Source organism: Eulemur rufifrons, chromosome 2 (assembly GCF_041146395.1).
Source record: "Eulemur rufifrons isolate Redbay chromosome 2, OSU_ERuf_1, whole genome shotgun sequence".
Taxonomy (NCBI): Eukaryota; Metazoa; Chordata; class Mammalia; order Primates; family Lemuridae; genus Eulemur; species Eulemur rufifrons.
This window is the reverse complement of record NC_090984.1, coordinates 38,663,006-38,680,773: the sequence shown is the minus strand read 5'-3', so window position 1 is coordinate 38,680,773 and position 17,768 is coordinate 38,663,006. Positions and strand designations below refer to the sequence as shown.

General features: G+C 36.6%; 1 protein-coding gene across 2 annotated transcripts in view; it reads right to left on the bottom strand.

The window, feature by feature from the left end:
- CCPG1 (cell cycle progression 1) overlaps positions 1–17,768 on the bottom strand; it is a 46,776-nt gene that overhangs the window by 12,396 nt on the left and 16,612 nt on the right. For both annotated transcript variants that reach the window (XM_069483568.1, XM_069483569.1), the window contains exons 2-6: positions 13,799–13,867; positions 10,984–11,098; positions 8,079–8,155; positions 6,485–6,686; positions 1,654–1,905 (exon numbers count right to left, since the gene is read on the bottom strand). In XM_069483568.1, the coding sequence (XP_069339669.1) occupies positions 1,654–1,905; positions 6,485–6,686; positions 8,079–8,155; positions 10,984–11,098; positions 13,799–13,858 (706 nt within the window). In that variant the 5' untranslated portion in view covers positions 13,859–13,867. The remainder of the gene's footprint in view (positions 1–1,653; positions 1,906–6,484; positions 6,687–8,078; positions 8,156–10,983; positions 11,099–13,798; positions 13,868–17,768) is intronic.

Below are 17,768 nucleotides of genomic sequence, written 5' to 3'. Positions count from 1 at the left end.
CCAAAGAACACTGAGATCAATGCTCGAATTAAGAAAAAATGGGATGTCCTTTAAGGAGTGACTGTGAAAAGTCATTCAGGTTAGGTTTTGTATGTTCCTTAAACCAATCTCCTTACTATATAGACATACTTCATACTATATCATCTGGGCTTTTCACATGCTAAAAAGGCTAATATGAAAAAATGTAGGAAACTGTTTTATTAATTGTAATTAAGTAAATTGTACTAGTTACCAAAATCCCAAATAACAGAGAATTGACCTCACTTTGGAAAGTACTCCTCCCTCAACTGATCTTTCTACAAAATATTCAAAGGGCATACAAATGGTGAGGTTTTAATGCAATTTAGATTAACATTAAAAGTCACTAACCAGTTTTTAAGTAAGAAAAAAAGACCTTCTCCTTCATTACCTTCATGTTTACTTGTGGGGGGAAAAGCATACTCAAAAAACATATTGATATATTTGTTCCAGCTAGTCAATAAAGTTAAATATGTATTTCAAATCAAATCTCATTACAAAAACCTCAAGAGAGGATGCAAATTTTAGTATCTCAGTATTAAATTCAAGCAAACATCCATTAGGAGTCTAAATACATACTTTTATTAATATAAAGTTAAATACAGTAAGAAACACATTTCACTAACTCTGACTTTAAACAAATATTGTCTTCAGTAACTTTATTCTGACATCATACTATGTTGAGTAATTTATCTTTTCCACAAATCGATACAGGGTCCATGCAATTCTTCAATCTTTGCATAAGAAACACATTTTTGGAAGGAACCAGGCAAAACAGAAAGTTAAACTGTGGATTATGCATGCAAAAAAATCTAAAAGTAGTTAAGGTGAACTAAAATTTGTCAAGTTGACAAAATCTTTCTTTTTAAAGTGGCCACCCTAAATTCCAATACAGCAAACAGAGAGAATGTTCAGTTCTCAAATACTCCTGCCTTTGTACAAACATATACATTACATAAAGAGATTCAACGGTGAGGCTCCTAAATGAAAAAACACCACCACGTGGAATGCCTTCCTCTTCTCACCCAAAAGGCATAATGGCTTTGAATTAATAAGATAATCAACATACGTAAACACTAACAAGTTTAACAGAGCAAAGCATAAAGCTTAACTAAAGACAAACAATTCTCAATTCATGCGAACCACGGAAGCAATGATGAATGTCACAAAATATGATACTTACATGAAACCTCAAAGTAGAAATAATGAGGACTAATTATTTCAACATTTCAAACGTAGCTATTTCAACTGAAATTTAAATAAGCCTCCTAATAAAGTCACAGTTCAAATTTGTTTAACCGTGATTCTAGGTTAAAATAATTTGCCTTGTGGTGAGCATTTCAGATTTTCAATCTTCCAATCTTTTAACTTTAAAAAAGTCACAAATACACATACTAATAATAATCCTTATATTTCTTAACTTAATAACTGCTGCCTCATTTAAGAGAAAACAATTTTGTGAGATAGGCAACACCCACTTTCCAAATGAGAAAATGGGGCTCAAACAGGTTTTTAGTTTTCAAGGTCATATATTTAATTGATGGCACTGAAAATGGATCTCAGAATTCCTCACTTAGTGACTGTGACTCCACACTTCGTCATCAGCTTATATGTAACAGACTTTCAAAAACTTACCATAGAAATGTCCAAATCCCATGCTGACTGCAATCACTAAGGCAAGTATAACACACTTATTGAGACCACTACTGAACTGGCGTTTACTCAGCTCCTTAGATGGTTCGGTTTCTTGTGTAGTAAGTAGCTGTTCTTCAGATTCTGAAGTAGAAACAGTCTTCTTCCTGGCACGGCGTCGTCTAAAGGCAGGACTAGGCTGATTACTGGTTTCATCACTACTTGATTCATCGTCACTAGGCTGAGATGAAAATACTATTTTGAAAAGAAAAATATTGACATTTAGGTATCAAAAATTTTGGAAAAGCTTTCCCAGTAAATATGATTTAGAAAAATCAATGTCATCCCTACATGCCTTTTGACACAAGACAGCCAAAAACAAAAACCAAACAACACAAACAAAAACACCAAGTTTTCGATTTATCAACATAAAGCCGAAACATAACTGGGATACACAAGAATCTGATAATCATATTACTCTGGTGCTTCAAGAGACCATCTATATCTGGTTTTTTTTTTTTAACTCCCCTTGTAGTTTAAACTATTAGAAAGAACAATCATTGATTCTCATAGCCTATTAAATTTCATTGCTATTAGAGGCATAAACAAGTACTATTTCTAGAAAGAAAAATAACCTCTCTTTCTTCATTTAATTTCAAATAGAGGTAATTTAAGGAACACGGGAAAGTATACCAGCAAGATCCTGTGATATACAAAGAACAATAACTACCAAAAGTTTCCCTGGGTGTATCTGGTCCCTAGTTTCATTTCCATCCTATTAGCCCATGATCAACATTCAAAGCACTACAGTTCAACATAGGTTTCCAGAAGTCAGATGAGCCCTTCCCTTCGACTGCCACTCTTACTAGAAGGTTATTAATTTTACCCTCTAGTAAATATGTCAGCATGAGGAAGTGACACAACAGCTATCTCCGACATTAAGGACTAGTCTCGTACTGCTCCTTTATGAATAGAATAGTAAAGAACAACAAGGCGGGGGGGGGGGGGGTGGAATTGCACGAGAAATGTCAAGTCAGGGAAACATATCCCCTGGAAAAATCACCTTCAGTTTTTTCCAAATGCGTAATTCTTTAACACTGTAACAACGAGCTATATGTTGACACAGAAGATTAAATAACTCAGTAATAATTTCCACAAGCTAAATAGAAGAAAAGAAAAGCACTTTAAAAAGTAAGGGTAAAATGTAAACCTGAATTTAATACAAAGAGCTCCAAAACAACAAACATTCATGCTCCAAAAAAGCAAAACAGTTCTTCAGAAGACAGGATATCCATGCCACAGGAAAGCTGGTGACTTAGGTTAGGCAATACTTTTTAAAGATGGATCATGGAGCATTCAGTTTACTTCCACACTTACAACAATAAACAAAAAGACAGAAGGCACTACTGAATGAATGAATAGTCCTAATATTTAGTGATACAGATGCCACTGAGAGATCTTTTGGTCATGACCCTTATGCTCATCATGTTTATCTGGTTATTCTTGATCACTAGTTTTTCCAAGATGCCGTCGCCTCAGGTGTGAGGTTACATTTCTTGGACAAAGAGAAAGAAAGGAAGACTTAAACAAAGCATTACATAATACAAAGGCATTCATGATCACGGTTAGAGTATTTAACTCAGGCTTTTTGACATAAAATTAAGATAGGTAAAGGTAAAAATAAACCATTTATAAAAGTTCTTTAAAATAAATCTTCAATTCTACATTAACATATTGCCTTCATTATATATGCTAACAAACCAGCATAACCCATATTAATAAAGTCGTGTTCCTGTCTAATGCTTCCATCTTTTTTAACCCATACATATAATAGATGAAATATTTTGATTTTTAATTTCTTTTAAAGCTTAATTTGACCCATAGTCCAAGATGCAAGCAAGGCAAAGGCATGCAATAAGCTTGGCCAGCTTTTTTACAAGATCAATTTTGAACACCTGTTTCAAATATCACAGATGACAACAGGTATCTTTAAAGCACTCAGTAAATAGTAAATGTGACTTGGCACACTCAGCTCGAGAGAAGCTGGTCAGATTTAGTCACACCACCTTGGAAAGCGAGTTGGCTAGGAACATGGTGTTTCAGCTGATCATCCCATCCCCAAATGCATTCGGGAATCTTCCACAGCTTCTCCCACCACCTTTCTTTTGTGAATAAACAGGAAAAAAGATGTATAAAGCTTTATTATAAGGAATAAAAAGGAAAAAGAATTGCAAATATTTATTTTAATTATCACTTAACATTATCCTTATTAAATTAAAATGTAAAAAATCATACCTTTTTAAAAACACACACAATACAAACTTCTCTACAACTACCAACTTTGCTTTTTGAGGGCAGAAGAGAGGTCATATAGAGGAAGTAGGTAGTATTCTTAAATCAACAAAAAGTACACTGCCACAAGAATCTAATTTAGTAGAAGAAAAAATTGAAGTTGAAATCCTATAAGATGAAGAAAGGAAAAGGAAAAAACAAAATAACTAAACAATGGGTAGCATGAAATTAATAAACCAAGAAAAAAATATGGGGCTAAGGGAAAGAGAACAAAAACTCTCAGCAATTGATTTATATATAATGTTTCAGCATAGTCCAAAATTTCATCTTTGTTTATTTTTTGAACACTTTATTGAAATAATTAATTTCTGTAGGGGAGATAACAATGGGTAAAAATGCACTTAATCAAATATTCCTCTTAACTGAGTCTGCAAAATTCCCAAGAAGTCCAAGTTCAGAAAGGAGATAAACATTAGAATACTAGTCTTAGAAGGCCCAAGTTCCTGAAGAAAAAAAAAAATTAGTGTATAGATTCTTTCATGTCTTCTATGTCAGTTTCTTACACATCTGCCTGGACCCTTCTGCAGTACTCTTTCTTCAAATTAACATTTGGCCCACGAACATTTTCAAATTAAACCAGGAGGAAAGGAGGGGACAAAAAGACTACTTAAATACAGCACAAATCCTAGAGTTAAAAAAATATATATGATGACCAACAAGGACTCTAGAATGAATTATATTAAGCCCTGGTAAATAAAGATATTATATACCTGCAGTCCCCAAACCCCAGGCAGTGGACCAGTACCAGTCTGTGGGCTGTTAGGAACACAGGAGGTGAGCAGCGAGCAAAGCTTCATCTGTATTTACAGCCGGCATCACCACCTGAGCTTCGCCTCCTGTCATATCAGCCACAGCATTAGATTCTCATAGGAGCGCGGACCCTACTGTAAACTGCACGAGAGGTATCTAGGTTTTGCGCTCCTTCTGAGAATCTAATGCCTGATGATCGGAGGTGGGGCTGAGGCGGTGATGCTAGTGCTGGCAAGCAGCTGCAAATACAGACTGTCATTAGCAGAAAGGTTTGACTGCACATCCTGAAAACAACCATTCCCCCGCCCCAACCCCCATCCCTCAGTCAATGGAAAAATTATCTTCCTTGAAACCAGACCCTGGTGCCAAAAAGGTTGGGGACTGCTGCTATATACTATGTATGCTACTTTAACAACGGCTAAAGTTTTCCTCTGACCAGGAAGGTTAGATGAACGTTTAAATAGGAAGTGTTTTCAAGCTCTTGTTTATAGGCAAACTACTAATACACTAACTGAAAATAACTCTTCATTAAATGAAATAGCCAAGAATCTCTACTTGACATTAGCTTAAACTAAAATGACAGAAATTCTTCTATCTGATTCTCATTGTCAAATGTAAATATTAAAGAATGGTAAAAATCTAAGAAAATTATCTAAATGCTCCTGTTTTTTCCATAAAAATAGGAAATTTTTTGAATTACTAGCAGTGTTCCAAGTTGTCTCTGCCATAATTCACCCCTGGTTACAACCGTAGGTTAATAACTGTGGGTTAAAGGTTTGTATCTTATGGTATTTTCCAGGAACTTTATGCCTAAATATTTACATCACCTTGAAAGATGTTATTTATATGCATTCCTATAACTGAGCTGAACAACTGTGGAAAAGAATCAAGCTCAACAACTCACACTTTAACCTCCAAATGATTCTGTCTGAACAATGGGCATTAACTGCATTAAGAATGTGATTTACAATAGTGATATTTTCATAACAATCTAAAATGAAAGATCAGGTGTCCCAGCCTGAGCAAGAGTGAGACCCCATCTCTACTAAAAATAGAAAAAAATTAGCTGGGCGTGGTGGCATGTGCCTATAGTCCCAGCTACTCAGGAGGCTGAGGCAGGAGGATCCCTTGAGCCCTGGAGTTTGAGGTTGCTGTGAGCTAGGCTGGGGCAACAGAGCAAGACTCTATCTCAAAAAAAAAAAAGAAAAGAAAAATCAGGAGTCAGGAGCTTCGGGAGACTGCTATATTGACAGCACCTTGGACCCTGTCTGGCACATAGTAGGTACTCAAATATTTGTTGAATGATTAATAATTGAATGTATCTGAAAGACTTCAATATGAATTTTCTTTCACTATTTCTATAATACAAAATGTATACTATTGTAAGCAAAAACATTAACATCCTCCTACTTTTAGCTAGCTCAATCTTCTCTTAAAGATCTAAAAACCACCAAATGCATTTTGGAGCATTTGCGATTTTAACAAATCTCCTTGAAGAAATTTTGTCTTCTATTTAATAAGAGATGGCTATTGTTGTAGCAAAAGACCGCTGTGTTCTAGGCCATAGAGTCTAGGAAAACACTAAATATAATACATTTCACAGAAAAAAATTATCTTGAGTTTTACTCAAAACTAGAGACTTATGGTTAGAAAACAATGCATTATATAAAATATGGTAATATAGGTCCTTAAGTTCTTATCACTGTATTTTTTATCCTTATATAGTTCTTACCAGTTTCTGGCTGACAGAATGCATACTGGCTGCTAGACGAAGAGCCCATGTTAAAGTCTTCTGGATTCTGTGCTTCTTCAACAATGATTACTTCTTGATTTCCCATTTCTTCTAACTTTGGTGGCTCAAGGGTAACAATATCAGAATCGTCACTGGCAGTTCCAAAACAGACATTGTCTTCAGATGACTTTTCTTCCTCTGCCTGAAGAATAATTTTATAGATAGTAAATTGAACAATTTTTTAATGGCCTTATATTTTCTACACAGTTCAAAGTAAATAATGGTACTGAGTATTAGGGTATTTTGAGGTTAAAATAAAAGATATGATTCCTACCCATTAGTAAAGAATTATGCAATAGTAGGTTCACCTTTTAGTTTGAAAATGCTATCAAACCACTTGGCGACTCTCAGAATTAGACCAGACCACTACCTTCTCCAAGTGGGCTGCAGAAGCTGAGAAGCCCACCTTTGTTCCTAAATAATCATAGAAAGAAGAGAGTTCATTTCTCCCACAAGTCCCATAGGTTTATTTGAACATAACTCTGGAGGTTAGGGAGCCCAGAAAAGACTGATTAAACTTTTCTGGTTATGTATGTAATAAACTTCAACAGCTATGCCATGAACTATTGTCTGAATGTGTCCTCCAAAATCTATTATGTTGGAATGTGATCGCCAATGTACTAGTATTAAGAGGTGGGGCCTTTAGGAAGTGATTAGGTCATGAGGGCTCCTCCCTTGTGAATGTGATTAAAGCCTTTGTAAGACAAGCTTCATACAGCACCCAGCCCTTTTTCATTCCTTCCGCCATGCCCTCTTGAGGACACAGCAACAAGGCGCCATCTTGGAAGCAAGAAAGCATGCCCTCACCAGACACCGAACTTGCTGGTACATTAACCTTGGACCTCCCAGCCTCTGGAACTGGGAGAAATAAATTTCTGTTCTTCATAAATCACCCAGTCTCAGGTATTTTGCTATAGCGCCGCACACAAAGACGCCATGTAAAGATCATCTAGTTTTATCTGGAAGTTAAGTAAAACTTCAAAGGACAACATGTAGCTTGCTATCAAATTTAAAAACTAAACGTCACTTTAGATTGAACCACGAACAGCTTAATTTCTTTTTTTTTTTTTTTTTTTTTTAAGGAGACAGGGTCTCACTTTGTGGCCTAGGCTGGAGTACAGTGGTGTAATCATAGCTCACTGCAGCCCAGAACTCCTGTACTCGAGCAAGCCTCTGGCCTCAGCCTCCCAAGTAGCTGGAACTACAGGCATGCAATACCACACCTGGCTAATTTTTCTTACTTATTTATTTAGTAGAGGTGGGGTCTCACTATGTTGCCCAGGCTGGTCTCAAACTCCTGGCTTCAAGTGACCCTCCAGCCTAGCCTCCCAAAGTTCTGAGTTAATAGGTGTGAGCCACCATGCCCAGACCTAACTTTAACCTTTAAACTGACCAATCTGTGGAACCTCACAATTTTAAGTAAAAATTGCTTATAATTCAAATAGAAATGGAATGGACAACTAGAAATGGAGGCTTTAATTAGCATTCTCTAAGGATACTGCTTATATATTCACAGGGTAAAATAAAAGTTTACCTCAATTGCTGACTTGGTTTCTTCCAAAGCTGGATGAGCAGTTTCTCCCAGTAACACTGTGCCATTTTGGCTGCTTTCTAACATAAAGCAAAAATCAATACAATTATTTCTTGATTTAAAACACTGTTAATTTTTTGTAGTCTATATATAATCTGGGTAGATAAAAATCTATTCTCAATATGTTAAAGTGGATTTAATGAAATGTCACATACAATTATAAAAAAGTCACTCCCCTGGTGCTAACAATCATTTCTTTGAAATTGTCGGGAGATAATTTTAGATACTGAACTGAACTCATTTAGGACCTACTAAGAACTCAAATCAAAGGTCCTTTGAGCAAGTAAATAAAATCTCTACCTTACAACACCAAATTACTTAATCCAGGTGTCTATAAAAAACCCGCTAATATGAAAGATCTATTCTCAGATACCTGGTGGCACAATTCCTGAATTCTTAAAAGTTCATTCAAAATTCCCAAAGACATCACCATTCTAATGGCTGTCAATGCATCGTACTATAAGAATCAAAACTACAGCTTTCAAATTATAAATGATTTACAAAACGAAAAAGTGCTTTACAATAAAAAATAAACTATAAAAAACAAGCACTCAAAAGAACACAGAAAAACAAAATAATGTCATTACAGAAGATACATTTTATAAAAATCTCCTCAAAGAAAACATGCACAAACAGGCTATTGAGTTCATAATATATTTTTAATGAAAAAGAGTATAAAATGTTAACAGAAGTTAAAAATATTAAATATAATAAACATATAAACTTCTATACAAGGAATATATATCAAATGTCAACAGCAATTATTTCCAGATAAAATAATTATAGGCCATTTTAAATTTCTTGTGCTTACTATTACTTTCTCCCTATCATCAACATGAACTTTTTACATAATTTAACCTCTTCAAAGAACAGGATAAAAAAAGACATTATTATACCCTTTTAACAGCATCCATGAGGTTGGGTAGATTATTATTTTATTTTATTCATTTCATTTCATTTTTAGAGATAGGGTCTCGCTCTGTCACCCAGGCTTGAGTGCAATGGCCAGATCATAGCTCACTGTACCTTGAACTCCTGGTCTCAAGTGATCCTCCCACCTCAGCCTCCCAAGTAGCTGGGACTACAGGTGCTATCCACCATGCCCGGTTATTTTTTTTTAGTTTTTGTTTTTTGTAGAGATGGGGTCTTGATATGTTGCCCCAGCTGGTCTTGAACTCCTGGCCTCAAGCAATCCTCTCACCTAGGCCTCCCAAAGTGCTGGGGTTACAGGTATGAGCCACTAAGCCTAGCCAATTTGGCATAATTCTTAAGAGCCCTAGGATTTTCAGAATGGTAAATGATCACTGACTTTTGAGTTAAAGTTACCAGTTGCATTAGCCTCAAACAAGAGAGTCGGCTTGTTCTTCGAAGACTGGAAGCCAAGCAGCTATTAAAGTCCTAGATGGCATCTTCTTTCAAGAGAAGGCTGTCTCATCTACATTAAAAATCTACTGTTTAGCATAGCCACCTTCATCAATCATCATAGCTAGATCTTCTGGATAACCTACTGCGGCTTCTACATCAGCACTTGCTGCTTCACCTTGCACTTTTACATTATGGAAATAGCTGCTTTCCTTAAATCTCATGAATCAACTTCTGCAAGCTTCAAACTTTTCTTCTGCAGCCTTCTCACCTCTCATCCTTTACAGAATTGAGAGTTACGGCCTTGCTCTGGATTAGGTTTTGGTTTAAGGGAAAGTTGTGGCTGGTCTGATCTTCTACCCAGATCACTACCACTTTTTCCTTATCAGCAATAAGGCTGTTTTGATTTCTTATCATTGGTGTGTTCACTGGAATAGCACTTTTAATTTCCTTCAAGAATTTTTCCTTTGCATTCACAACTTGGCTGTTTGGCTCAAGAGGCCTAGCTTTCATCCTATTTCAGCTTTCAACATGCTTTCCTCAATAAGCTTACTCATTTCTAGCTTTTGATTTAAAGTGAGAGACATGTGATTCTTTCTTTCACTTGAACACTTAGAGGCCACTGTAGGCTTATTAACTGGTCTAACTTCAATATTGTGTCTCAGAAAATAGGGAGACCTGAGGAGAGGGAGGGAGACAGGGAATGGCCAGCTGGTAGAGCAGTCAGAACACACACAACATTTATTAAGTGCACCGCTTTATATGGGCACAGTTTGCGGTGCCCCAAAACAATTACAATAGTAACATCAAAGATGAACAATCATGATCACCATAACAGACGTAGTAATACTAAAAAAGTTTGAAATACTGCAGGAATCACCAAAATATGACATAGAGACATGAAGTGACCACATGCTGTTGGAAAAATGGCTTTGACAGATTGCTTGACACAAGGGTTGCCATAAACCTTAAATGTGTTAAAAAAAAAAAAAAAAAAAAAAAGCAGTATCTGTGAAGCGCAACAAAGCAAAGCACAATAAAATGAGGTATGCCTGTATTCTATAGCATGATGATAACTAGAGAAGAGTTCAGTAAATCTCTTCTGATAAATTAATCTTATTCATTACTAGTCTTAACTTTAATAATGGAAAGTAAATGTAAATTATTCCACCAAACAAATTCATGTTAAATCATGTGACACATGATATTTAGTCACTGGTTATATCTGTAGCATCAATGCATATGTGAAGGCCCAAACATATACTAACTACAGCTGCAAATAAACAAAACAAATGCTTGGGGCCAGACTGGTGACACTGGGTTCTACAGACCTTCCCTAAATCCACTCTAAAATTCTTCTAGTTCTTCAGTGACCTGATCACTTAGGTTAGCCAGAAAGGCTGCCCACCTGAAAAGAAGGCAAGATTCATGTCACTCACATATCCTATTTAAAAAAAAAAAAAATCAGAATTTTTAAACAACTTACCTCCCTGCTCTACCTGCAATACTTGTAGCTCCTCTTGCTCTAAAGATGAACATTCTGGGGTAAGCTCATGGCTATCACTGGCTGTGACAGAATTCACCATCTCTACATCAGACCCCTAGAGAAAAGAAAATTGATAATCATTCAGTTATTTGCCTATTAGCTCCTCAAAGCTGGATTTGACCATATGCAGATGCTTCCATTACTAAAAATCCCAGATGTTGCTATACTCCAAAAAAACAGTACCTAATCTGATGAGCTTTTGTTCAGTTTGGTCCACAAAGGCCTAAAACAGCAGAATGGAGTCACAGGTTTTGATTCTAAGTCAAGTTGGTCCAAAAGTGGAATGCTCTATTTGATGAGCCCAACCAATAAATTTGAATCCTAGAGGATAAGTATCTAAACTTAGCTGTTTCTATAACTTACTTCTACTTAACATTTATGGAACTACTATAAACAAGGCACTTTGCTAGGTATTGTGGGGTATAAAGAATTCAAATTTACAACATATTCAGAGAAACAGCCATATGCAAATACTACTTATTACAGCAATGTAAGCTAAAACTGTTTAAGGGCATGGATTATACAAACCTATTAGGTTAATGAATACTTTCCTTACATTTTAGACTATTTTCATTTTGAGGTTATCTTTCCTACTTTGATGTCAGACTGTCCTTTAATAAAATAGTGGATCTTATCATTTTTCCCCTTATGTCTTAATTTGCAAAATAAAGTTAACCACTAAATTGATTCTGCCTCTACCTATGCACCCCCCTCCCTTTTTTCCTAGTTTTGCTGATACATGAAAAGTCTAAGTTCTTCTGATATATGTAACTCAAAACAGCAAAAATTAAAAGAACTAAGGAAATGAGTAGCCTTTAAGATGAGTACTAAAGAGAATTGTGAATGTAAGACTTTGGGTTTGCCTATCGTGGCAGGCAGGAGAATGGTAGAAGCTAAGGCAAAGTTAGAGCTAGATTAGGGATCGCTGGGGAAACCAGTTCTGGCCTACATCAGAATGGTAGTTATTGCGAGAGGAAAAGGAAACACATGTAAGAGACATTAGCAAGAGAGAGCAGAACTTGGAAACCAGCTATGGAAGAAGAGAGATAAAAGTACAAATATGACTGATCCTGTGACATGATGTCTCAGACACACCCTAATGTCACACTTGGCTAAGTGCCAAAGGTTTGCTGTCTTGCTCTACTCTGCGGATGCACAAGCTGCCTTGTTCCGATATTGCTAATTATCCTTGAAGGAGAAGTTGTTGCCATGGGAGTTGATCTAACCTTTGTATAATAGAAAACACATTAAAAATAGAAAAGTCACTTATGATTAATAAAAAAAGAACCACCTCAATTTCAAATGGTACAGGTTTTTTTTTTTGTTTGTTTTGTTTTGTTTTGTTTTTTGAGACAGAGTCTCGCTCTGTTGCCCGGGCTAGAGTGAGTGCCGTGGCGTCAGCCTAGCTCACAGCAACCTCAAACTCCTGGGCTCAAGCAATCCTTCTGCCTCAGCCTCCCAAGTAGCTGGAGCTACAGGCATGTGCCACCATGCGCCCAGCTATTTTTTTCTATATATTTTTAGTTGTCCGGCTAATTTCTTTCTATTTTTAGTAGAGATGGGGTCTCACTCTTGCTCAGGCCGGCCTTGAACTCCTGACCTCGAGTGATCCTCCCACTTTGGCCTCCCAGAGTGCTAGGATTATAGGCATGAGCCACTGCGCCCGGCCAGTACAGTTGCTTTTAAAATTTGAAATTGTAAAGCTGAAAAGAGATCATTTTGTTTTGTAAATGCTGTTTTCTAGAAGATATGACTAACAAATTATCTAAACCTTAAATTATCAAGGTAATTATAAAAAAATACCATTTAAGTTATTTATTAATGAAGGAAAACAAATGAGGCTTATGAGATCCTAAAAATAGGAAAACCATAGATAAATCCATTAAAACTTTGAATAAAAATGATTTTTATTTGTTCCTGTTTATCAGTATACTATAATTTTTCTATGATGAACATATTTTACTGGTGTGAGAAAATAAGCCAATGTTTATTATGTACAAGTTATGGACATTCATTGTATGTATATCATTCTTCTATTATAAAATCCATTTGGGGATAGGGTTCTAGCCACAGGCCTTTTCCTGTCAAGTTCTGCTAATATAATACAAGTGGAACACATGTTCTCCATCCTCCTTTCTGGTCTGTTCAAATCCAGGCTCTAATATATTCTAGTTGCATAATCTTGGCCACATTACTTAATCTCTTTAGGTTTTAGTTTTCATAATTATAAATGAGGATGAAACCAATCTATACCATGGTGGGTTGTTCAAAATTATATGAGAATAGGACATGGTCGCACGCGCCTGTACTCCCAGGTATCAAAGAGGCTGAGGCAAGAGGATGAATCACTTCAGCCCAACAGTTCAAGGCTGCAGTGAGGCATAACCATACCTGTGAACAGCCACCACTATCCAGCCTGGACAATACAGTGAGACCCCATCTCTTAAAAAAAAAGATAAAAGTATATTGAGAATGAAGGGAAAGTAGAAAACACAGGGCCTGACCAATGATAAACCCTCAATAAATATTTGCCTAATGTCACAAAGCTAAGGAAAGCTGTATACAATAATGTATTAATAGAAGATGGCAGCCTGTGAAGAATATTTGGCAGTGAAGTTTAATGTGGGTGGGAAAATGTCCAATAGAAATGTTTGCTTAAACGTAGAAAAATACTGGCTTTCAAAGAACACAGTTTACATTACTGCTAACATTATAATATTTTCAATTACCTTATAAAAAGTATTAAATATCATACCTCATGATTGATGACAGTCCAACCACAAGATGAATCACTGTCACTGGAATTTTCAGACATTTTTCAGGTCTACAAATACAAGAACATATAGACTTGTGGGACACATTTTTTAAAATTCCATAGGAAGCACCATATGTGACATAAAGTATGAAAAGTAGCTTACTGCCTTCCAGTTGAAACTGAGACAACCCACTCACAGATTTGCCATACAGGACATGGTATGATTGCATACCTGTATGAACAAATACGACCAAATGTTTAAGACAAGGAAAGCCTTCTGGACTAGGTATGGACAGTCACATTGTTAGAATGAAGAAAGTTGAGTCTGTAAGAAAATGTAGGATTTGGCCAGACAGACAAGAAGGGAAAGGAGAACCCAATTTGATCGTGTGAGGAAGTCAAGGGTTAGTAGAATGGGGAACAAACAACAGTAAAGGTTTATATTTTCAATGAACAGTAAAGTGTGAAAAGCATGGCTGAAGAAACCTAGAAGTAGTGGGAAATAAAAGAGCTCCCATACCAAGCAAAATGAAGTCTAAATATGTTGGCAACACAAAGTGATTTACATTTTCAAGCAGAAAAGAAACATGATTGGTTTTAATGAAAATAACTGTGTCAGCAATACTTGAGTAGAGTTAAACGGGGCGGGGGGGGGGAGTTAGAAACTTGTGGGGTCACCAGCAATAACTCAGACTCAAACCCTAACAAGTAAGCACACACTTTTCACATTTTTTACTCTACTTGCTTTGTTCTCCCTTTTCTATCTGAAACTCCTTTAAACTTCAAAACCCAGCTCATCAAAGCAAATGGTATTCTTACTAACTTGTTCTACACACCTAAAGCTTATACTTCTATTATTGCACATATACTGTGAATACATTAGATATCTAAGTTGATGGGTTGGTATTTTAATAGAACTCTACTGCAGACAATATGAAACTAGTGGTCAAATGAGAACAAGGCAAAAATACAGATCTGAATCATCTGCTGACGATTCTGGAAACTCTTATAAATTAATATTTCAAAAAAGGAAGATACAAAGAGGTTGGTCACTAACAGCATAAAAATTAGCATGTTTTCAGATAAATTATTCAGAACCTGAAATAAGACATAAAGATGACTGTGTGACTTTTAATGTCATGCTAGAATATTTTGTAATAAGTTCACCTGAAGTCATCTAATTATTTGATTTCCAATTTCAATTGACTAGGGTCCAGGAAGTTTGTAACTCTATAAATTTAAAGGTAAGCTTACAGAAAACCATTAGAGTTAAACAAATTTTTTTCTGTCTCAAGTAGAGATTACCCAAAAAGCTACAGTTTGAATACCTTGTAGGATACTAACCAGACTTATATCTTTGTAATTTTATTTCAGCATTCTTTATTAAACTGACTATATAAATCCTAATTTCTTATTGAACCAGTTTTCATGAATTTCAAAAAAACTTTTGACCTTGTCTCTACTAAAAATCAAAAAGCAATTATCTGGCCAACTAAAAATATATATAGAAAAAATTAGCTGGGCATGGTGGCGCATGCCTGTAGTCCCAGCTACTCGGGAGGCTGAAGCAGTAGGATCGCTTAAGCCCAGGAGTTTGAGGTTGCTGTGAGCTAGGCTGACGCCAGGGCACTCACTCTAGCCTGGGCAACAAAGCGAGACTCTGTCTCCAAAAAAAAAAAAAAAAAAAAAAAAAACTTTTGATACATGTCACCATCCATTTGTTTGAGAATTTTTTAATAATAATTTTAAAATCATGCATTAACATATAGGCATACACAAAGACTGAGCAATTAAATTTGCAGGGGGAAAGCAGAATGATCAAAGAAATGTTTATAAAATTAGGCTGCAAATCAGACAGCTTTTTAAACTAAATTAACAGTTGCCAAAATTTAAGAACTATGTGATATTACATAAAAATGAAGATTTCTGGAACCAGGCATGATGGTAAGTGCCTATTACAATCCTAGCTACTTGGGAAGCTGAGGAAGGAGGGTTCCCCAAGGCCAGAAGTTCCAGGCTGTAGTGGCTTTGATGATTGAGCGCGTGAATAACCACCACACTCCAGCCTCCTGGGCAACAAAGCATGAGATCTTGACTCTAAAAAAGAAAAAAGATGAAGATTCCTGTTTCCTCACGAAAAAAACAGAAATCAAAAGATCTGGTGACACTGGAAAGATTTCCCAAGTAAGAAAGAAAAAGCATCATACAGCTAGAACAAAGGCAGAAAAACTATTAAAGAATATGAAAGTTTTTTAAAAAGGTAAATTAATCTAGCATGAATAGAGTTTAAAAAGAAGATTAGATCTGAATTGTTTTGGGGGGACACAGACTCCAGAGAAATGGGGTCAGTGCTCCCTATTTTTTACTTATTTTTCATATTTGACTTTTTAAGAGCATATATTAAAATGGGGAAGCAACAAAAGGGCCCTCCACCTGTGGGATGCAAGAAAACAATGTAATATCCCATGAAAGAGATGAGCACCTAAACTTAACCAGTACTGATGAGGAGAACGGGGTAAAGAAGGAAGGGAAGGTTTAGGAGAGATGAGAAGATATGAAAGGTTTTTTTTTTTTTTTTTAAAGGATTGAATAACCAACCGTAAAAGAGAAAATATGTAGGATAGCTCCTAGGTTCTGGTTTAAGTGACCAGATAAGGGGAAAAACCATTCCACATGAAACAAGTAGGTAGGCTTTGTGATAAAGAAAATTGGCGGAAGCATAATAAGCATTCTGTCTTCACCATGTGAAAGCTTCTCTCCTGCCCTTTGCCCACCCACATCTTTTTTTTTTTTTTTTGAGACAGAGTCTCACTCTGTTGCCCGGGCTAGAGTGAGTGCCATGGCGTCAGCCTAGCTCACAGCAACCTCAAATTCCTGGGCTCAAGCGATCCTACTGCCTCAGCCTCCCGAGTAGCTGGGACTATGGGACTACAGGCGTGCGCCACCATGCCCGGCTAATTTTTTCTATATATATTTTAGTTGTCCATATAATTTCTTTCTATTTTTAGTAGAGACGGGGTCTCGCTCTTGCTCAGGCTGGTCTCGAACTCCTGACCTTGAGCGATCCACCCGCCTCGGCCTCCTAGAGTGCTAGGATTACAGGCGTGAGCCACTGCGCCCAGCCCGCACCCACATCTTTTAACCTCCTCTAGTAGCCCAAATTCTCATAGCTGCTCCATCTTACCCCTGAGACTTAACCTGTGCTTTATTTTCTTGGTAACTTCCAGGTTACTAATCAGGGATATTTAATATACATTAAGCCTCCTATTCTCTAGGTAACTTCCATCTAAACAGTTCTTATAAATAGGTAGCCCCTAGCTTTTGTTTTCTAATAAAAGGATTAAAGATAACATTTCAAAAGAAAGTAAAATACATTGCTAAATTGAGACAACGTCCATACCTGAATTTGCCAAATCAATAAGCCCACTTTAATCAGGGCTCAGTTTAATTATTTGTTTACTTGCTTGCGGGGAAGGACAAGCTTGGTTGGCATCTAGCCCAAATGAGACAAAAAGACTCCCCAATGGCCATACCACCACCATGACAATTTGGATAAGCAAAGTTCACAGCCCTACTAAAGAACTCTATTAATTCAGCTGTCCTCAAAAAGTTGGGTGCACTATAACCAAAAGGAAAAAAAGTAACTTTCTAAGCCCCCATCATAGACACAGCGACTATAAAAGCTCCCTTGGAGTTTTTGTTTTTGTTTTTTTTTTTGAGACAGACTCTGCTCTGTCTCCCAAGCTAGAGTGCAGTGGTGTGATCATAGCTCACCGTAATCTCAAACTCCCTGGTACAAGTGATCCTCCTTCCTCAGCCTCCAGAGTAGCCGAGTCTATAAGCGCACACCAGCTAATTTTTCCATTTTTAGTAAAGATGAGGTCTCACTCTTGCTCAGGCTGGTCTCCAACTTCTGAGCTCAAATGATCCTCCCACCTCAGCCTCCCAGAGTACTAGGATTACAGGCGTG